The sequence below is a fragment of the Anabas testudineus genome, chromosome 7 (genome assembly GCF_900324465.2).
Source record: "Anabas testudineus chromosome 7, fAnaTes1.2, whole genome shotgun sequence".
NCBI lineage: Eukaryota > Metazoa > Chordata > Actinopteri > Anabantiformes > Anabantidae > Anabas > Anabas testudineus.
The window spans coordinates 6,450,725-6,474,236 of record NC_046616.1 but is presented as its reverse complement, the minus strand read 5'-3'; the positions used below and the strand labels follow the sequence as shown (position 1 = coordinate 6,474,236).

At 41.8% G+C, this 23,512-nt stretch overlaps 1 protein-coding gene across 4 annotated transcripts in view; it reads left to right on the top strand.

Annotated features, from left to right (window-relative positions):
• agrn (agrin) overlaps nt 1-23,512 on the top strand; it is a 217,163-nt gene that overhangs the window by 67,856 nt on the left and 125,795 nt on the right. For 2 of the 4 annotated variants that reach the window (XM_026366879.1, XM_026366878.1), the window contains exons 1-2: nt 7,058-9,231; nt 13,514-13,552. In XM_026366879.1, coding sequence (XP_026222664.1) covers nt 9,036-9,231; nt 13,514-13,552 — 235 coding nt within the window. In that variant the 5' untranslated portion in view covers nt 7,058-9,035. Of the gene's footprint in view, nt 1-7,057; nt 9,232-13,513; nt 13,553-23,512 lie in introns of those variants that run through there. The other 2 variants (XM_026366877.1, XM_026366875.1) reach the window with 1 other exon arrangement.

Here is a 23,512-nt window from a genome sequence, read left to right as displayed (position 1 = left end):
GTCCAACTCTCCAAACACAGGATGCATTCTAATACCTGGTGCTTAGCAGACCATTCATTTTCGTGACCGTGATTGCAGCCAGAAAACAGCTATTTCGTCATTGCTGCACCATAATTTTCATTAGACTTTTACTTCCAACACACAGCCTTGTCTGACTGCACTCCTATCAAAAGGAGCTGGATTATTTACTAGGAGTAAAAAGGAATAGCACAGAAAGCTGTCTTGTTTGAGAGAGTAACTTCAGCACATGCTGTCTGATTAGGCATATAAATTATTTACAGCTCTTTCATTTATCGGCTGCGTCTCAACAACGGGCTATTCCTCGCCAATTAATATTTCCTCTCTGCCCTCTGTCTGAGAAGATCCAACTCGATGTGCGGCAAGCAGCCAGTGATGGGCAAAGACAAAACTAAAAAGAAAGAGAAATGGAAGGGAGGAGAGCAAGTTCATTACTGTAAATGCGAATGCGAGGCCATTGCGGAGTGTAATAGCTTGTCACTGTCAGCTTTGATGCAAAAAGCAGGTAATTTGACTTGTGTACTACATAGACATAATATAAATATGTCATAGTGATGTATGTTCATCTGACATGTTCCGCTGTATACTATAATTAAACAAAGGTAAAAGCAACAGTAATTAGATGTTCAGAAAAAGCAGGATTATTGATGTAAAACACAAAGGATTTGCTGCACAGTAGCACATAAGTCCTTTGATGCAGCTGGGAACTAAAATAGAATATTTCTAGTTCAAGTCAACGTGAATAATGACAGTGTTCTGCTTCAGACATTGTGCTCATTAAATAACTAAAACCTTTTTGTTTGCTAGAAATGTTAAAGATTTTTTCTGCTTTTTCTCTTGGCATTGTTCCTCATCTGTGGGCAGCAACGTATTCCCACAGCCTTACCATTGTTAACCTTTGAAATTACCCTTCCACGTATCTTTGACTTTTAAATACTAGTGTTAAGGAACTGTTCACTACCTCGACGATGTTCTCTCACATCTGTGCATGGATGGTTACATTTTTGATTTGTGCCAATAGCTTATATTCGGTGCTGACAGTAAAACAATACTTTTTGTTGAGCGCCTTCAGGTGTGTTCAGAATTAACACAAAGTAAAGTGGCTGCACAGAAAGACGTTGACAAAAATAGAAGAATAAAAGTTGAAGTCTTCTTCATGCACACTGAAAACCTTTGAACCTGAGCAATAAATAAATAAATAATAATAGAAAATTGACATATCCTGAGTATTTAGGGCTCCAGTTAATAAATGTACAGAAATAAGAGAAACTAGTGGCAGAAAAACACTGTAACACAAAGACGGTAGCGATAGCTAACGACAGAACATCAACTGTCATCACTCAAGTGACTAATACAAGGCAAACATCACACCTTTATATTGGGAGATATAAACATGTTCATAACTATATATGCCAAGCTTTTTAATTTATTAGTGATTTAAATAATTTAATTACAATATGATCTCAGGTTTCCTAATTAAGTCATAACATCCACTTTTTCCACTTCACCAGTATTGATTTTACATAACGTGTATCCTCAGGCCTACGTGTGGGTTTCTGTCCTTTGTCCACACCAGTGCAGGTACGGTGCTCTTGGTAGTTGGCCATGTTGAAAGGACAGCTCCCAACTCATAATGACTAGTCATCACGATTCTCCTGCCGCTTTCTCCGCATGACGGGGCCAGTCTGTGACTTGGCCAGTTCCCCGTGACAGATGGCTGACTTGGCCAGAGACTGACATCTGTATCATCCTTCAGCTCCATCAGCCTTGCCTTTCCTGTGTAAAGGCTGTCAGAGCCAGCCACTCCTCTTCTGATTCTGTGCTCCTTGCCTTGCTGTGCTGCTGCCACAATTGGCTCCATATGCCAGCCACATGGAGAAGTGTCACTCTCCAATAGCTCTGCCTGCAGCAGCCAAACTCTCAGGTTGTGCTCCTTCTCCTCTTCCCACCTTCTCTTTCTCTGTCACTCTTGTTTCATTTTCTTTCTCTCATTATTTCCCTGTCTGTGCCCATCCATTGGAATAATTTCCTACATAGCTATTAAAGAAAAAATGCTGGTGCTCAAGACCTAAATAAACAGGGCAAGGCAATGGAGCAGGGAGGATATTACATCCTGTAATCATTACTGTTGTGGGTGTTGATGTGCAGGAGGGGCTGGCTAGAAAATCAGGGCTAGCTAATAATGACTTACTCCATCCTGAATGAATTCCTCTTCATTTAAAAGATCATTGGAAAAGAAAGGCGTAGGGTCAGTCGGCCTGAGAACATCAGCCCTCAGCTTAGGGTGGGAGTCTTCCGATTTCAGATGAGCCCCCAGGCGAAGACTGTCATCCTCACAGAATGAGTAGGAGCTGTATGTCCGGCAGTGGACAGGTCCTGGATGGGGCCCTGGGCTAGGAGCTGGCTCGGAGCAGGCTGAAATAAGCTGGTCATGGCAGCTGGACCTGGACTGGAAGACTAACCGGTCCTCAGCTGAGTAGGACTGGTTAGTCCACATGCACAGCCCCTGCTTACTGCTGATGTTCTTTACCTGAATGCCAGACTTCAAAATGACCCCAGTGTTGATCTGTGGATTTGTGAACATTCGTTTTCAGCAACGAGCTGCCTTTCACTGCTTTCAGCGTCATCGTATACGCAAGTTAACACCGAATACTGGGCGATGTGTTAGCTTGTGAGTCACATTGTGTGGAGCCCACCCAGTGTGGGAACTCTCACTCACACTTACATCAACGCCGCACAATAGCATCACCATCATCGACTGAGTCAGAAATAGAGTTGTCATGAAAGCGAAATTTTGATTTGGACACAACACCAACTTTAGTAGCAGTAAATATTTAGACAATAAAGTGTGACGGGGAACTCATTGAGAAATGTCTTAACACGTTTCCAACAGATTTTCTACAGGTGTTTACACGTTACGTGTGTGAAAAGTGCAGCATTTAACCGCTGACATCAGTTTTGAGTTAATTGGAATTTATATGAAGACCATTTTTACTCCTGTAGTGTGTGGTTAGGAACCAGATCACAGTCATGATCACTGTTTTATTTCCCCTGTTAAGTATTATAATCATCATAATAGCAAATGGGCTAACCTGAATAAATGAATGAAGACACGTAATGTTGAGCATAGCAGGCTACGTAGAACACAGGGGCTCGGGGAATGGTCTAATAAGTATAACAATGATATGAATCATTTATTATGGACTTCACAGTCATAGGATCTTAACCCAGCTGAGCACTTATGGTCTTAAGAGTTGAGATGATAGACAGATAGTTGCTAGTGCAGCAAAGCAAAGGCAACTAAACTGCAATACAATGCAGTCTGTAAGGCTTCTACCTTCACTTTTAACTCATGAATCTCTCTCTCTGTTTTTGATTTTTGTTTGATCCTTTACCTCTGTCATTAAAACTGCAAATGAGTATAAAGTATTTTGGAAGAAATATGTTCTTCCCAGACCCAGTCCCAGACTCTACTGAGGAGAGTTGCAGCTGTTTTTGTGGCCCACACCTGACAAAGACATTTCGTAATTATTTTTTTTTTCGTCTCCCATCTGTGACTTCTGTCTGGAACTGAAACGTAATTTCATTTTGCAGATTGTTAAACAAGTATCGAACTTGTTTAATGTATGAAAAAAAGTATTTTTTCATACTTTTGTTTAAGTGTTTTTGTCATGATAACACTAAGTCATCTTTTTCGTGCCTTGTCATCATCTGTCAACCCACTCTTTTTCACCCCAGTTCAGCAGAGGTTAATGCTGTTAGCAATGCACAGCTGTGACAGGCCCTGGTCTCATTGTTGCCGGATGAGTGCTGCTCAGTTTGGAGGACTGACTGGGAATCTGTTGGATGTAGCAAGGAAGTCTGACTTATGATGATTGGAGCTAATACCGTAGTGAGACAATTGGCCCACCTGGTAGGATCTCGCTGCTGTAGCCCAGTGGGTGAGAAGTCTGGGCTTCTCTCCACCAGCCTGGCTGCATGGCTCGATGCACATGAAGAATTCAACATGGCAATTTGATGTTGCCCTAATATCCCTGAAAGTTGCATTTGTAGCCTTTAATACATAGTTCAGTGTGGAAAAATACACTATAATACTATAGACTATAGATTATAGAGTATAATAACAGTTCATAGCTCCTGATTGAGGTTTGTCAGTGTGGAAGCAAGTTTCCCATCTAAACATACACCACAAGATTTAAAACTCAAAACGCTGAATAAAACTGCAACTTATCTTTAGTGTAGCCAATTACCAAATCCATTCTAAATTTTAACAGACTTTATTTTTTTCATCAGCATCATTAAAACCCTCATTTACAATGGACAGAAGGGAAGGATGATCTTTAATGCCATTAGTGATGGCAACAGCTTTGCTTTTGATAGCTCCTGCCTTGAAAAATGCACAGAATCCAACTCTAATGGGGTGTTGGTGTATATATCGACAGAGATTTTAACACACACCCTAATCTACAAAGCTTTTGTCGTCGCATTTAGCGATCTTCACACAGTTCTCCCCACATTAAATGTTTCAGAAAGTCTCAAGTTTTAGCTGAAGAATTCATACTTGTTTCATTATCCAGTATAGTCCTGCATGAGATTTTACCCAAAGTCAGAAAGACAACTGTTTATCTCATCAAAACAAGTTGACTGAAAGAAGTCGTCAGTGAATCAGTACTACAGTTAAAAAGTTAGAGAATGGGAGCATTTAACTTGTTAAATTAAACACACCTTCACATTACCTGCTCCTTGTGTCAGAGCACTGACCCAACACTGATAAAGTGCTTTTAAATACAAAACAGTGCTGACTGGAAACCATTTATCACTGCAAGCTGCATAAATATTACCATATGTTTGTTGACCCTTGACCTCGTGGTAGTGCAGCCGAAATGTAGTGCGTATGTGAAATGTATAAAGATGATGCAAAAAGAGAGAGCATTTCGCCTTTTTTACTTTGATGTTGGTTGATTTTTTTAAGTAACTCTGCAGCCTCTCTCTCACATGAAAACCCTTTTATTTCTCCTCCCACATGGAGGAGAAATTGTCATTCAGCAAAGGCAACAACTGTTTTTGTTTAGATCAACTAGATTAGCGCATGTCAGCCACAAAACCAGGGTGTGCGCTGGGCTGCACACACACACACACACGCCACACACACACACACACACACACACACGCACACACACCTTAATAGAAACATAATTGTCAATCAGTCATTGAATTTGACAAATTTCTCTCCTTCTGCATAAACAATCGCACACACACACGTGCGCACATGAACACACACATATCAGCTTTTACCCCGGCCAGACCATTAAACAAGAGAGCAGCTCCTTTGGCTCCTTAATGGAAATTGCCATTTCAAAGCCTTCGGAGAGAGATGTTAACCTTGTGCGATACTTGTGGCATTAAAAATGGATCAAAGCAGCTGAGCTTTGATGTCGACAGAAAATTTTATTTGGGTCGTGGAAGCATAGCAGAGAAGCAGGCTGACTCCCTAACACCCTCTGCTGGCTGAATTTGGCATTTAATTTATGGTCACAACTTAAAATGTTGTGGTGTTCTGTGAATTTTAATCACTTTAACCCGCTTGTTGAGACAATAGGTTTGATAATAAACGCACTGTTGTGGACAAAGATAAAAACGGAAACAGAAAAGAAGCAACAGAAAAGACAGCAGCTGCTTCCTTTTCCTTTTTCAGTCACTCCATCATTCAGGTTTTGTTATGCAATGTGAGAGCTGATGTGGACTATCTGGGGTATGGTGTCTGGAAAGAGCAGAGGGGGGAAGCACCGCTGGGTGGGTGGTGTTGCTGATGATGGAGGGGTGAACTCTTGACCCACTACAGGCAGTCTGAAAACCCAGCTTCCCTTGTATTAGAGTCTCCCCCACAGAGCTCAACTTAGACCCAGGAACGAACACTGTGTCCAAAGAGATAAATAACTTTGGGATAGCAAAGTCACCCACCTGTGTTTGTGCGTCTCCAAGTTTTTTAAGCTTGTAGGCTGAAGACAGACACAGACAAAAAGACACAAGGAACCATTTTGTTATGTCTATGCGCTAGTTTCTATCTAACAGAAAAGACAATTGTGGGTGCATTCATGCAACTCCTCTGTGGATGCAGCCGTTGTGTGGATCAACGTCAGTGTGTGTGCATTTGTGTATCTATGTGTAGAGTGGGGGGAGATGGAGACGCAGACAGAGAGAGTGAAAAAAACCATAAATAATTGATGATAGATACTGCCTTGCATCTGCCGCCTGCTGCTGTTGAGTTTGTTCAAAGTAGATATTGATGCAGGGTCTTGCTAAAACGCAGCAGAACCAGCCCTCTACAGCAGTTTGACCTTCATTATCCTATTAGAAGAGCATTGCTTTTAAAAATGGCATGCTGTGAAACAGATGCGTGTGTGTGTGTTGTCTCTCGGATCGCTTTGTCATATTGTTCAAAACGGGAAAAAAGAAACCTGTTGTAAGTTGTTATAAAATTAATGTTAAATAAAGGATCTTAATTAATGAAGTATTAGCTTCTTAGTGTGGAGTGCATGTGGCTTTTTTTGTGCACTGGTTGCACATGTTGCTTAAGAACAAGTGGGATAAGTCAGTTTGGTTAGAGAGACTCGGTATGTGATTGACTTTAATGTACTTATGTTTTGCTTTCTTCCTCCCTCTGCAGGCCTATTTTCTCTGAGTTTGCCTCATTAAATCTTTGTGGAAATTCTCCAGCTCTTGTGGAAGAGACTTTCTTTTGATTAGGCTATAAACAAATGGAGCAGTTGGTTGACATCTCCTAAGACCATGGCCCTCTTTTCTTTTGCTGTCCCCCTCACCACTCTGACAGGACTTGAGTACTATTCCCAAAAGCCTTTATTCTTGCTTGTTTTCTTTTTTCTGTTCCCTCACCCAACTCCAACCGCTCCTCCCCTCTGCCTTTGTTAAAGACTGCCTCTCATCCACTCCCCCCACCTCTCTCTCTCTCTCTCTCTCCTGCGCTGTCTCTCTCGCTCTCTCATTATTCGCTCATCCGTTCCGCTGGCTCAGGGCTGAGAGAGGAGCGCTCAGGAGGACAGTGTTTGGGAAACCAGCGACACGCTGCTTCTGTTTTTTCCCCCAAAAGATAAAAAACAAAACAAATAGGTGGACCGAAGTGTCAGGAGCTGCTTTTCCCTTTGCCAACACTCCTCCTCACTCCCATTTACTTCTCCTCACCCTGTATTGCTGTATCTGCCTGCTGACTTCTCTCATTGACTCACTACTCCCCGCTTCAGCCGGCTGACTGAGTGCGCTGACACTGGGACTAGTACCTGCTGCCTGGGGATTAAGTGCGCTTTGAATATGGAGCTTTATTTGCTGTTTTGGCTGCCAGTGAATGTTGGGTCCCCACAGAGCAGAAGCTAGAACGTAAATCTTTGTGGTCAGGACGCTGGGAGAACCTCTGGACTAAGACGACACAGTCAAAATGGATTGAAAGCTTGAGAAGAAGCTAGATCAAGTCTTACAAGCATCAGGACGCAATAAGAACCTTTTCCTCTTGTTATTTGGTTGGCATGCTCTGTCAGGGTGCTGACACGAGGGAAGAAAGCCCAACAAATCTCTGCCTCGAGCTTCTTAGTTGATTTTTGATCACGCACCGTCTTTTCTCCTTTTTTCTTTATGACTTTATTCATTCAGAGTGTCTCTGTATGTTGCTGCTCATCCGTAGCTGCTTGGGGGAGAAGACAGCTCTCCGCTGACAGGTCAAGTGGGGATTACGATTGTTCTTCTCTCCAACTTTTTCACCCTCTCCGCCACTTCCTCTGACCTGCTTTCAGCCCCAGCGCACCAGTGCATTGGGGGGACAGTTCTATACCCCCCCCCCCCCCTCTATGAAACAGTCTGGGAATAAAGGTTATTGAACCAAAGAGGAGTGGCAGGCACGCAGCAGAGAAGGAGAGAGAAAACAAACCAGCTCCGCGATCTCCGGAGCATATGGTTTAGCGAGAGCCAGCCAGCTGCTTTCCAGCCATCCGGCTAATCACACTACAGGAGTTACAAGTTGCTCTGGTGACAGTGTCAGGTTTGGACGGATCTTACGCGCCACGGTCGTATATCTGTTGACCCTGAATGAAGCTCCCGGCCCTTTGGATACAAAGAAGCAGTTGTGTTGAGTTAAAGGAGCGCCGGGCAAATCATTGCTCAGGAGAGCAGCTGATAATTGCTGCCCCGGCAGGCAACAACACACAAGGGGAAGCTAAAAAAGACGCTTGGCTTTAAGCTCCTAGGGAAGTATTTGTGACGCATGTTGTTGGTGAGCACCACACCTTGGCTTTATTTGTGAAGGCTTTTGACAAAGAAAAAGGTGGAAGTTCTCTAGGGGCTGACGTCCCCAGACCCCCCCCTTTACATCTGTCTTATTACCAGTCTGGGAACTGGGAAGAAAGGAGCGGATTTGTTTCTGGATTTACTCTTGGTCTGCTGTGGAAGTTTTCTGTGTGGATACCTGACATTCGCAAACACCCACATGCTACAACACATATTTCTGGCTTAGCTGCAGCTCACAAACATATATGTCAAAGATGCACTGACACATATTTGCACACAAATTATCACCTCCGAGTTAAATCCACACGCATTTGCACTGTAAGTATAAACCACTTCACTGTACACACGGATACCGAAAGCTCATTAGTTAGTCTTTTTTCCCAGCGGGCATAACAGAATGGAGGTTGCATGGACAGGTGGGGGGCTGTAGGAGTCCCCTGTCTCCCGTCTGTTTTCTTTCCCCGAATGGATGTTATTTTTTGTTAACAATGTGTTATTTGGAAACTATTGAAAGCCTGCTGCTGCAATTCACTGACAGAAACAGTCACTGGGTCCGCACCAGGGTGCACAGCTGGAACTGCAGCTGAAACGCCGACCATTACTCATCTTTTTTGCTTATTTTTTTCTTCATCATCATCCGCTGCCCTTATCCCGTCGCCATCATTTTTTCCAACGGGTCTTTAGGCACCCCTCGTCGCCCTCCTCGCCCCGTCATTTCCTCCACTATGGAGGGGAGGGGGTCTTTGGAGTGGACCATGAGCGGGTGCCACTATCCATCACCCCCGCCGCCAGAGCGGGACCGCAGATACCAACACAAGGTGTCCCTGGTGGTGCGCTACTTCATGATCCCCTGCAACATCTGTCTGATCCTCCTGGCCACATCCACACTGGGCTTCGCCGTGCTCCTGTTCCTCAACAACTGTATGTTAGTTCAACTAAAACTTTACTGTCCCAGTCTCACTCTCTGCACTCTGTTATTCTCTGCTGCACTTTCATGACACCTAAATGTGTAGTTGATAGTAGAATACTTGCCATAAACCTAAATTTAAAGTATTGGTGTTACCTTAGAGGCACAATTCAGCTGGAAAGAAAGGATTTAGCGCTTCACGCACTTATGCACGCACTCGTTTTTACATGAGATGTTCTTGTCGAAACAAATGTGCCCACCCCCATAAAAAATGAGCCCATCTCACGTCTCCCGACAGCCTTATCTGCACTCGGAGAAGGGACATTAAGACAGCTAAAGTCAGCCCCTTTCTCAATTCTATGTCTTTGGGCTCCCAAAACTGCTCCATATCTCCAAAGCCTTGGCATTTACTTTGAACTGCAGGATGAAGTATTAAATGGCAATTTAATGCCTTTGGAGGATGAGAAAGTGTCTTTTGGCCTGTAAAGACCCCTGATGTCAGGTTCCTCCAACGCATCATTCTTGTCCCACTCTATGTTGAAAGAACAGTATTTGTGTGCTTTACTGCTGCAAGTTTTCTTGGGGACATTTGTGTTTCTGGAGAATTTTCTAGGAGCAGTTCTGACAAGAGAGGTAACTGTTATTCATTACCCCATACTGGGTACCATTGGATTTTTTTTTTTTTGTGCTGGTTCCAGTGAAATAGCTTCTGTACAAAAACACTGCTTTTACAGTACCTTAGTCTGAAAAATATAAGCTCACTTGTGAATGCATCAGTGTGTGATATTGTCTTAGCACAAGCTGCTCTACAGGGACTGCCTTTATAAAAGACTTCTTAAAACGTCTGAGAGAATCTGATCCAGCGATCAATGCCTCTTTTGATACTTGTCGTTTTTTTTCCTTCGAGGGACACATTTGATATTTTTTTAAATGTAAAACATCTGATACTCAGACCTTTCCATGACTTGTTTAGCCTTAAACGACCAACGTTTTGCCTTAACAACATGAGTGAAATAGACATTCACCAGTCACTTGAGCACATTGTACCATCGTTTCTACATCAACAACAGCACATCTCCTGGTGTTACAATTTCCTGGCATATTTATTCTCTTCGCTCTCTCACAGACTTATACAACTTTATTTCTGAGTCCCCTTGCCAGCGTAGACTGTGTTAAAGGTGAAATTCCTCTCAAATCAGGAAAGTGGGTTATTATTTATACAAGGCTCGTGCCACATAATCACTTGCAAATTACAATAAGTTAAATAAGCACAGTCCTACCAATTGTTGCCCTTTTCTCTGACTTTCTCTTTTATGTCTATATATCTTGTTTTTTTACAGTGTCTTTCTTTTTTTTGTATCTCTGTTTTTTCTAGTCATTCCTTCTCATTCTAATTGTTCAGAAGTGGTTGACCAAGAGGGGAGAGGTTCATTTTTAATCATGTCATGTTATTGAATCTATTTCAGTCAGACGGATAGTATTAAATTTAATACAAACAAAGTTAAAGTGGACAAATCTTAGCCTCTCCTGACTGAGAAGTTCAGAATTTGTGCTGGAGAAATTAAGTTGATAGGGGCTCCATCGAGCTGAGCTAAGAGCCCTCTCCACGTGGCCACAAGGACAGCTGGATGGGATAGTAATAGTGCTAGTAGTGGTAACGTGTGTGTTCAGTGGGAGGAGGGGTGTTACAGGAGTCATGCAACCTCAGATTTTCAATTTCTGTTGTCACCATATGGGGTGAAGCATGTCCACATAAACGAGCACGCACACACATTTTGTACCTCCCTCCCCCCCAAACCCTTGTGCCTTTTAACAGAGCCCACACACAGACACACACACACACACTCACTTTATCATTTGGTACAACTATGCATCAACTACACTAAAGGGGAAGGTGACACACATACAAAGATTCATACGCACACACACCTCTTTGTGCACATGGCTAAATGTCACAGTCAGACACATATTGATTTGCTGAAGATATAGGGTGAATGATGGCCATGTTGTGACATTCACACAGGCGCAGGAACTTACACAGGCTTTGCCAGGTGCAAAGGGAGATGGGAAAGGTTGATATGTTTATGGAAAGACCTTATCTTGTCCTTTCGTTCTGGAAATGTGAAGAAATCGTTTAGCTTCTCCCAGCATCTTGGCTCACTTCGTATGCCGCCTTCTCTGTTGGGCTCTTTCTTTTTCTCCTTGTGTGACAATATGTCTGTATTTGTGTATGTTTGTTTGTGTGTGTGTGTGTGTTCAGACATGAATACATCACAAGAAGCACAGTGTGTGTGCATGTCTGTTTTTTTTATGTCTGCTCATGTACTGGATGCTTCTTAAGACTCAAAACATTCTCAACTTCGTCTATTTCTTCCTCACTCACATTTCTGTTGCCTTTGTTTTATATGTTTTCTTGAAATCCCCCCAGATGGAAATCAGTTATCGTCATGACTGACTGGAAAACAGCTTCAGCAGACACTTCATTATTCACCTATAGCATCAGACTTGCCTCTTCTCTCCCCTCTCCTTATTTTCTCTCTCTCTCTCTCACACACACACACACTCTCTCTCTCTCTCCCCCCCGAAGCCCTGACTGTTGACAAGCAATTTTAAGTGAACCTAAATTTAAAACTCAGCTGTGTGTCTTGGGACACCGATGGGTATCGCAGAAGTCCTGAGAAAGGCTTCGGTGCAGCGGTTGACAGGGCCCTGGAAAAATGTGTTAGCGGGGTAATTGATGTGATGTATTTTATCTTCCTCATTATCCCTCACAGTGTAGAGACACAGGAGAAATGACTGTGTGGCTGCGCATCCTTTCTGAATGTGTGTGTTGGTGTGTTTGTTCAGTGAAGGCAGCTCTGACAACTCATCAGGGCTCTTCTTAGTGAGTCACACAGCCAAGTTGACTGCGAGTGAGTGCAGATGGTGGTTTGGTTGGGTTGTGCTCAGTACTCCGGTGCCTTGGTACACTGTGACCAGTGTGTCATGATGGTGTTAGGGGAACACACCATGTTTGTGAATAGCTGTCCATGTGGTGACATTGCCTGGTAAACGGTAACAACAGACAGGCGCCAAAATCATCCCTGTAGATCAGTACTGGTGCTTAGTGATGTTTATTTTTCAGAGGTAGTGATTTTTTTTTTGTTTTGCATCAAACAGGTAGAATTAACAATAGATTACTCTGCAAGACTTATTTACTAAATCAGTCTCTGTACTGTGCTCATAGTTCTGCATCATTCGGTGCCGTAGCCTGTGTATACTCTTTGCGGGAACTTGATATTTTCTGTTGTGAAATGATAAGTTGTTTAATCTACTAGCCAGTCAACAGAAAGTTAATCTCCATAATTTGAAAAGGGAATCAATCCTTTATCAAAACATCCAAAAAACAAACATTATTTAGTTACAATTTCTCAAATGTGACAAATGTGTTGCTTTTCTCTACTTTACATTGTAAAATAAATAAATGTGGGATTCAGACAACATAAAATATTGGAAGATTTCCCTTAAAGCTCTGATAAATTGCTTTTCTTAATCATTTGTTGAGGTTTTTAGCCATTAAATGATGGATATAAATACAAAATCAGATTAATTAAAAGTACACAGAAATGCATCCATAATTCATTTTTGGGGGGGGGTTGATTCTGTGAAGTCGTACTATGTGTTATTCATAACTACTCGATTTATATGTCCTTCTCTGCTTTGTCCCGATTTGCTTGCATCAAAACTGCAAAGGACTCAGGTTTCACCAGGTTTCCCACGAGTGTTACTTCAGACTCAGTCATTTGACACCGCATGTCTTGTTTAATGGATCCCTCCCACAAACCAACAACCTTTATGTCATCATCTGCTCGGTGTCAACCTGGAGAGCAGCATGATGTCATTTGTTATGTGAAGACAAAACATTGGTGCACATGGGGGGGATTCTGTGAGCAGGGAGTGAGTAGGTAACCACTGTTGTGAACTTTGAATTCGATATCTTGCACCAGTCCCTTCTCCATGTGTTCTCAATTCTCTTGATTATAATATCATGCGGTGTGGTTTGGAATAAGAAGGCCGTAGAAACAATAGAAGACAAACCAATAATGACACCGCTATCACCGAAATGTACTCTTGTCGATTAGCTACGGGGCCCCAGTCACTTCATTAGAATGTGTTAGATAGAAAAACCAAGCCTGTAGACAGAATGTGTCTCTTTTTTGTACCGACTCAATTATTTGGCCTTTACCCCTGGGAAGTCTGTGAATCTCCGCAAAACTAAAAACCTATTTCTCTCTCTTTCTCTTTTATCTCTTTCAGACAAACCTCCTCACTTCACGCCGGCCCAGCCTCCTGATGGTAAGTCCTCTATGGTTTTTTTTCCTCTCCCCATCATTGACCACGGTGTTTAGGGGGTGTCAGTGAATAATGACCTCACATCGCCATCCCTGCCTTTGAAGTGGGCAGCGGCCTGTGTGCTGTGCCAGATTTGGCTGCTCTGCTTTTTTTGTTTCTGTGCTGTTGGTATGGCAGGCACGTGGCCAGGTCTGCTCGGGTCTTTGATGTGAGAAGGATCTTTTGATGACTTGATTTTGATCTGATCCACGCAGCTAGTTGGGCTGATGTTCAAAACCTGTTACTGCAGCAGCATTCACATGTTTCTGATGGGGTCTAATAGGATAAACCCCCCCACTGTTCCTGAGTGTTCTTCGTTACTTTAGGCTGTGGTGGGTTTCTAAATCAGGGCCACAGAATAACACCATCACTTTACCGTTGCCATCTTATCCATCTCTACATATTATTCCCCCACTCCTGCCAACATATTCATGTATATCTTTGCAACTGGGAACCTGCATTGTTTCGGTGGTGTCCTAGTCAAGAAACACAAGCTGTTAATTAAGAAAGTAACGGTTTATTTCCAAAAAGGTGGATCTGTGTAAGCTTTAATTGGAGGAAAACAGCTGGTTTTCAAGCTGCTATCATGAATATTTATCCGAGGCACTGCAGTGAGAAAGTGTTTGATGCACTTTGGTGTTGTGTTTTTTTTACTGTGCTGACAGTGCCAGGGATGGACTCCCACTAGTTCTAAAGTTACTGTACCATCCTGTTTATATGCCAGCTACAAAGCTAGAGGTATAGAGGGAGGAAACACACGGAGAAAATGTTTCTAATGATCCCAGCCAGTCAGCTGATCCTGGGGACAAAAGGCCACAGTGGGAGTTTGCTGAATGTGTTTCTAATGCTCAATCACTCAACCCACGGGCCGGCTTGTTTGCAAAAGCGGTTTACCAAAGATGTCAGTTTAAAAAAAATGGATCAAATTAGAGGTGCCTTATGATGAATGTGAATGTCTGACAGAGTCGGCACAATAGGCTGTTCACTGTCAATGTGAAATGGCTTTGCCATTTGACTCCAACAAATAATTGTGCTTGATTGTAGTATTTCTCAGCTTGTCCCCGACTCACACCTGAGAAGTGCACGAGATGTCTTTTTCCCTTTTGTGCCTCATATCACCAAATACTGGAAATCCATTGGCAAGGAGTCTACAGCAGCTATTTGTTTTTGTTTTAATGGCAGATGAAATTGACTTGACAAATTATTACATCTCATAGAGAGGTCTCTGTTTGTCTGTTTTTGAAGCAAATATTGACATTAAATTTGGCTCTCCACTGGGAAAATGAGAAACAGTATGCAGACTGTGAAGCAGCCTATTTCTGTCTTGCATTGAATTTTCACCTGCAAAAGAAATAACACCCTGCTTATCGATTGAGCCACTCATTTCCCATGTATTAAAGTTTTTGCTGTCTGAGGGGTACAGTTTGTTTCTGCACTAGTCAACCGTTTAAAAGCTGGTTCTGGCCCTTAATTACATTTCCAATAGTTCTGTAGGCTTTCCATCAGTATTCTATGCTGTTTTAATATGCTAAGCAAAACAAAAAGAAAACTCTCCAATCAGTGGGGTAAGCTTGCCCTGTGGGATGCAGTTTCTCTGGGTCATTTAACGCTGGAGAGATTAGTGAGACAATTAGAGTTGGCCCAAATAAGACAGTAGGCCACTTGTTGGAGACATACAGTTCTAGTAGTGGTGGAGGAGCGATTTAGAAGATGCTCTAGACCAGCAGAGGGCTAAAATAGCTCTGCAATTAGTCAAATCTGCTCCAAAGAGTACAGGGTTTTTTCTACTGATCTTGTCCTCAGCATCAAGGACACTCCGCTCTCCAGTACTTAATTACAGGAAATCGCAGACAAGATACCAAAGAGTCTGCATTTTTAAACAGCCTAGTTTGTCTCAGAGCTGCCGTTGATGAGACGTCCTTATTAACACGAGGAGATTCTGCAGAAACTAAAGGAATTTGTTCAGCAAATGAGAGCGAGTGAATCTTAGGACTCGCTGGGGAAAAATGCAGGTTCGGCATAACATAAGCAAAGCTTTTAGATGATATTTATGTGTGCACCACCCACAAATAGCTGACGAATCCTCCCCAATGAATGGCCTATAATCACCAGTCAAAAAAAAGTGACAAAAGTCACAAAGCAGCCTTTAATTAGTCTCCTTTTAAAGCTCAAAGCAGCAGTTGCTTGGCTGAGGCCATACTCATTATTGCCTGTCGTCTCCTGATAATAAGACAGTTGTTGCGTGTTTGGCCAAAGCTAGAAAGCTCAGAGAATTTGCAGCTTGAAGGATTAGTATTAGACTTTGGAAAGGGGTTTGACTCCGAGAAATGCTTGATAAATGAGAAAACACAGCTCGTCTGCTCATAGGAACATAGGAGAGAGGCAGTGTACAGTAGACACCATCTGTGTGTATTTTTTTTTATTAAAATAGATTTAAATGAACTTAGTACTTACCATTTAGAAATTTAATTTATGGAGAAAAAAAAAATGTAAACAAGGACAAATAAGGGTTCACCTTTCACGTTCTGCCTCAAGGTCTTCAGGCTGAGAGGAAAATCAGGTGTAGATGGCTCCCTGGAGGTATCTAGACTCACAAGAAAGGGAGTAAAATGGAAGAGTGGAGCCTCAGACAGTTCAGAGGTCTCCTGTGACTCTAGCTGTCTCCGGCCCAACTTGCCTGGCAGGAACCCATTCACTGTGAATCTTTCAATTTCGCATTTGTCACTGACAGCGTTCCCCAGAGGATGGTCCTCACTGACAGACAAAATAAACTCCTGGACTGAAATGTGATTTGATCTAAGACGGTGGGATGCCTGAAAAAAGTGCCAGTGGGCTGACTTACACTTTGAGAATGTTACCTCTACCCAAAGAACTGACATATGTCTTTGTCAGCTCTGGAAGAATACAGTTACTTAGCGCTCCACACCCATTACCCCCTTAGATGTGGGGAAAAACACACACATACACAAACAAGGCTCCTGTAATTTATTCTGCTAGAGCCTTTCCCTGTGTTCTTGACAGTAAGCCTGACTCGGAGAGAGGCAGAATTAATTATGACTCCTCGGCCTATCTTAATTAAATCTTTTCACATCATAGATTTCACACAACTGAGGCAAAATATCTACCTCATCTCCTAGCTGGGGTGGGGGTACTGGCTGAGAATGCCTCACATCAAGATATCAAAGGTACACTGTAAAGTTGCCTCTTCGGGATTACGATTTCACAGACGAGTTGTCTTGTCCGGCTTTTAACAGCGAGCAGCTTGTTAGCCCACATTGTGCAGACTGGTGGGGGAAAGTGGGGCGAGCAGCAGGCAGCCTTGACTTTATCAATGGAAAGTTTGTTGCCCTTTTAAAGTACACAGTGCTTTCAAGTTGCACAGGTGAACTCTGCATCCTCGCCCTGTTTAGTATAGTCTGCCTTGTTCTGTGTCTGTGCACTCAGAAGATGCTTACGTGAGCATCTGAAGAGGTCAGTAAAAAGCGTTTTTTTATAAATAAAGGTGAAAGCCAAACGAATTAGCCAAGTCTCACCACCTCCTACGTCTACCCAACCATCTTTGACTGTGTTCCCACTCAGGCTTGCCTCACCTCACCTCAACTTACCCAGTATTGATCCGCTAAGATATCTTAGAAGCAGTTGTACAAGGAGAGGAAAAACAAAAATATTAGCCAGATAGAGAGAAGTGAGGGGGCCGGAGCGGTAAAGTGCAGCGCTATTTGCCTCTGATTCCCTATGACATGGAGTAATTGTTTGCACAGTTAGTGATGCGGGTTTGCTTTGATATATCTCCGGGCTGTTGAGAAACACCCTCTGATGCAGCTTATTCCAGGACCTGAGACCTTGTAAGGATCAGCAGGTCTTTGATGTGGACAGACAACACACTGAGCTATCTGTGGCTGTGATCTGGAAACCGTCAGCCTGCAACCCTGATAGCCATGTTTGATTTGTTGGCATTAGGTGTCTGTGTTTTATAAAAGCCATACAGAGATGTGATCTCTGATCTGGAGTATTGCGATACACAACCCAGCTTCAGTTCAGCTTTTAAAAAGTCCACTTGTTGGCAGATAAATGTTAAAAAGCATGCACGTCAGCGTTTGACTCATGTTTCACTCATGAATGTACCTCCACACTAACGTATCTCTGGCGTTTATAACTTTTTATTTTGCCTTTTTAGTCACAAAGTAAATTCATCCCAACTTTTTACGGCTGATTTCCATCTTCCTCGCAGCAGAGCAAGAAACTAAAAAACAATGATAAAATAGAAAATAAAACAAATGTTCAGTATGCTGAGTCTGCGAGTTGAAATCGTAGGAATAACATTAGCAGGATAAACAAAATCAGCCAACCAACAGTACGAATCCACGGGAGCTAATTAATAGCTTCTAGCTGCTTATCGATGCTCTTATCTCTCAGCATGGCGATGGAAAGGAATGGTTGAAAGCCCACCCCTTCCTCAGCACTTTGTCACATATTGGAAGTAATTACCATGCCGAATGGCCTAATGTCGTCTTAAATGAGCTCTCTATGTTCTTAGCATTTTGACGGCCATTCAGCACCAGTGAACGGCTGCGTCTTTCATTCCTCCTTATTAACACAGCAGCAATTTATTTTAAATCGGGACACAGTCGCCGTTAAACTTTAAACTGTGATGGGCAGCCGCTAATTTAATTGTTGGGTGGAAATGTCAGAAAATAGCCACACTGGGAAGTGAAACCAATGCGGTGGATTTCATTGTCAGGTTGTTAATTAGAGGAAAATAAGTGGCTTGCCGTGTCAACGTGTTGCTGAACAATATTGCGCTGTGATATCCTGCTATTAGAGTCCTGTATCACAGTCACCGTTGTCCTTATTAGGGAGTGGGAGTCAGTGGAGCGTTTTGCTCTGAGCTGACAATATCCACACTGTTCACATAGATACTGTATATGTTTTCCTTTTCTACAGAAGCAGTAGTTGCTGTGAAAGTCTGACATCTGCAGTTCAGTGCTCTCTTGCTCTTTCGTTCTGTCAGACACACACACACACACACACACACACACACACACACACACACACACACTGTTACTCTCTCTTGAACATTTCACCCCTTGCTTCTTGTTTTTCTTTACTCAGCCAGAAACATTGTTTACAGATTGCAGTTGAACCTCAGGATCTGTGAACGAACACACACGCACGCACCCAGCGCACACACACACATTACTGAACATCCGATTTTACAGTTAGTATAAACTTGCGGTCCGTGCCCGCGTGTGTGTCTGTGGGTTGTGTTGTGTTGTGTATGTGTGATGAATCTGTTGTGTGTGTCCATTCCTTTGGGGATTATCCAGAGGGAGGGCAGGAAACCATCCGTTCTGAACCAGCACTCCCCAACCTGACCCCAACACACTCAAACACATGCACATTTTACACGCTTGTTTTTTTATAGCTGTGTCGACACTCTTTGACATAATCCATTGCCTAGCACCTTAAAATAACAAAATAAATACCTTACTTCAACCCAACCTTAAACATCTAACTTAGACTAAGTATATATGTGGATCTACTGTATATCTATTGATCTGTGGATATAGATTTACATACAGAAGTTAAACAGCAGGAACAAATCAATTGGCTTCTTAAGTTTCTCAAATTTAAAGTGGCCACTGTAGTCTGTTTGCTTGTCTTCTGTACTTGTACATTTCCCAGTGGAGCCTCATCATAATGAACCTTTTATTCATAATTCACTGCTTGTATGGTTGCTCCATCTGCAGAAAATCTCCCCCACATTGTTAATACACATGCGCATACATGCACGCACACATGCAGACAAATACACTGCGGGTAGCTCTTTGCCTACAGTAAGATCGTTGTTTTTTGGATTTCGAAGCCTTGACATCAACAGAAATCTGTGCATCTGTGTTGAATATATGTGATCCGCTCTACTGGACGCAATTACAACACCCTGACACATGGCCCAGCAGCATGTCAGTGACACCATTTACACCCCGCTAGTTTTTCTCACAATACAGATACATGCACACACACACATACACACAAATGCACCGCCAAACAGAATGGGGGATTTCATCAAGTCTTGGTTTGGTTTGTGTGTATGTCTCTGAATAGCTTGCTGGTTGCTACCTCCACACTGGGCTTTAATAAGATTTATGATAGCAGAAAGTGATACAGAGGGCAGAACAGAAGATATTGAGACAGAGAGAAACAAACAGAAAATAACAGTAAATCTTTATTATTTTAATGTTTCTGCTCAATCTTTTTCCTTAATGTGGGAAAATCATAGACATACAGAAAATATACAGTGTATATTGTAGTGTATGGGGAAGATAAAGGAGACAACATATTAAATGTCACAGTGTGACACAGAGCCAGCCAGTGACATAATGGAGGATGAAGTCTGAAATGGCATTTTTTACTCGTCCCTGTGACATTTATGTAGTTTCCACTGTATGGATATATTTTTCACGTGTGCACATGTAAAGGACTGATACGCCACCATTTTTTGTGAGGAAGAAATGTAAACTGACTGACGCTTGAGCAGCATTAACCTCTGACTGTTTCATAAAGCTGACACACAAGGCAAACATAGTATGTAAATGTTATTTTACATATCTTCCTCGTTTATGAATTAGACCCTGAGCCATTCTTGCACAATAATTTGTCTCTCAATCTGCCTACTCAGGACCTTGTAACATTTCCCAGGGCTGAATACAAAGTGCCACTTAAATGATATAGAAACCTACTATATGTCTATGTAATTTTAGGAAGATATGCAGATTCTATATATCTATTAAATCAGCCTCTTCTTGTATGGGCTTAATACACAAACCACTAGATGTGTCTATTTATATACTAATATCTATTTTTCTTCCCTAACTATGCATTTAACTCATCATCTCAATATGCAACCCTCTGTTTTTTAAACCATACACCTTGAGAGAGTGAGAAAAAAACAAATGGAGCGCATGCTTAGTATTCCAAGCGACTTTGCACGTCCGCCTGGTTGTTCATTTCCATAATGAGAGCGAAAGAGACAAAAAGTAGAGAAAAGAAAATACAATAAGGAATTGAGGACAATGTTGTTGTGTTTATTTTTTGAAAGAAAAGTGAAAGATGCTGTGTTTCTTGATTGTAAACAGCATATGAATGCATGTGCTTCAATTTGAGTGTAATTTGGTTATTTGAGTGGGTTTTATGTTTTGTTTCCATATTCACACAATGTGATCAGCGTAAAAACCAAAAAGTTCTGTGAAATGTGTCAAAGGTTTCCCATAATAAGCAAACAGGCAGGCTGGAGTGTGTCTGTATATTTTCCTGAGAGCTTGTTTTTCTGCTGGAGTCTCATGCACCTCAGTACACTCTGTAACTCCATAATTAGGGGTTGGTGTCACTGACGGCAAACACAGTGTGTGGCACTGTGTGCTCGCGTCTACTGTGGTAACTAAGGAAATGGCTGCATTAACTGTAAATTGGAAATTGGAATTTGGTCCAACCCCATTTCTTTCCAGCCAGGATTAAGGATTATAATTTCACAGAATCTTTAACAAGTAATTGAAGTCTTAAAAATGTTTCCCACAATTACAGTAAAATAGGTGAGACAATCATGTGAGGTAAATCAATGCTTTCAATCAATGCAGTACAAAAAGGTAGTGAGCTGAGGTGAGAATTTCCTTAAAGATGATAATACAGTGGCAACAAAAAGTATGTGAACCTTTTTGAATTTCATAGTTTGCTTTGTTAATTTGTCATAAAATGTGATCTGATCTTAATCTAAGTTAAGAATATTAACAAATATAATGTGTCTAAAGTAATACCACAAACAAATTCTGATCTTTCATGTCTTTATTGAGTACAATCTCATAGTGCGAGTGGCAAAAATATGTGAAAAAAATGCTAACCAGAGTCAGGTGTTAGCAGTTTGTGGTGTGAACTAGAGCTGCTTCGACAAAAAACACTTTTAACACTTTTTGAGTTAAGTAGTTTAAAAGGCTTATGTGAGTCGTGTCTCCCCAAAAGGACCTTTCAGAGGATCTACGATCAAGAACAACAATATGTTATTCTAAAAAAAATCTAAAACATATGTTAACTTGTTTAGGAAATATTAAAATATCATTTTATTATCTTTTGATAGAGGTTGGCCTTTTTTCAGTTCTGTTTACTTGTCACAAAAAGCCTGGAGAATTTCTAATGAAAAGCTACTGTTTGTTGCATTATGGGAAATTTGGATTCACAAGCCTGAGATGCTTCAATTTCCGTCCACCTTTTTAAGAACACATCGCTTGTGAACCCCCCCTAGCTTTATGTAAATGCAATAATAAATCACTAGAATTGAAGGAGAGTGTTTGCATTTAAGACAGTACAACAATAAATGACTTTATGGACACATATTTGCAGCACTCTCGCTTGGGAGAATTGTTTGTCTTCAATCCAGTAAGTGTGTGTTTTCAACTTCACTGACAACGGATGCACCTTTCATGCTCACACTCATCCTCACATCAACACAGCTGTGAGTGAAGTGTTTTTATGTAGGTGTCTTACTTGATATATGGTTGAAGGGGCTGTATATCAAACAACTGCAAATCACTCAAAGTCAGTCAGTCATATATCCACACACATGCTCTCAACATGTGCCGCTCACATGTGGCATTTCATTGCAAGTGAGCTCACCGCTCACTTGCACAGACACACATGTCCTGTAGGAAACAAGGCATCCAGTGTGGGTCCCTCCACATATGATGTGTATTAGCTGTGACATTTCCCAAACAGTCAGACAGCTCTCATCTCCCACAGCTGTCTCCTGTCATTATCCTGCGAAAACTTCATCTTACAGTAACAAGTCAGTTATAACTGAGGCGTAGCTAACTGTAAATTTAGTATTTCATTCTTTCTTCTTGAATTAAGTGACAGATTGTGTTGTACTTTTTGAGGTATGCTTTGAGATTGAGTCAGTGTCTTCCCTTTACTCTCTAAAACCACACACAATACAGATTGAAGTGTAATGCCATCCCTGCGTTTCCCTTCCATACAAACACACAAAACACACACTGTACAAACACAAAACAGAACTAAGACCCCCAGCTGTGGCTACAACCTAACTGGTAAGTGTTTGCCTGCAGGAAGTGTTGAATATATGTGCATGTGTATGGTCCATAATGAATAACGAGTGTGTGTGTAATGCAGTCCATTAGTCGTGCACATGCGCAAAAACAGATCTGCTAACTTTAACTCTGGTTCGTGCACTTGTGATGTAAGAAGAGAAAGAAGGAAGGAAAGAGGTTGCTTACAACTATTTGTAAAACTGGTTTCCTACCTGGGGTTCAGCACACTTCCATCTAAGTACAGCTTTAGAAAATAATATATATTTTTATGCTATGCTGAGATATCTTCCATTGCAAGAAATGAGAGTTGTGAGGGAAAAGGAAAAATAAGAAATTAAACTTGGAGAGTGAGGTCATGGTACGATGACCAACAACTTAGTTATCATATATATATATATATATATATATATATATATATATATATATATATATATATATATATATATATATATTGACCTGAACTGAACCTCACCTTCGATTTTTCTCCCTCTCCCTCATCCTTTTTTCTCTTCCTCCCTCTCCCAGAAATCCCCTCCACTTTGCTTCAGCACTAAGGGCTTGTCAGCCTGGGGGGAGGACTTAACACCACTAGTGTGTGCGTGGGAGAGCACGTGTGTTTTTGTCAGAAGCAGATAAAGAAATTTAGTGAAAACTTGTTTATCCAACTGGTGCCTGTCATTGACTAGTGCTCAGAGCGCACTTTAGTGTGGTTCCCGGATACATTGTTCTATCAGTAACATCATTTTTAATAATCAAGCCAGCAAATCATTGCAAAGCACAGATCTGTGTTTCCAAGTGAATGGTCATTGGTGTATTTTCTCAGTTGGAC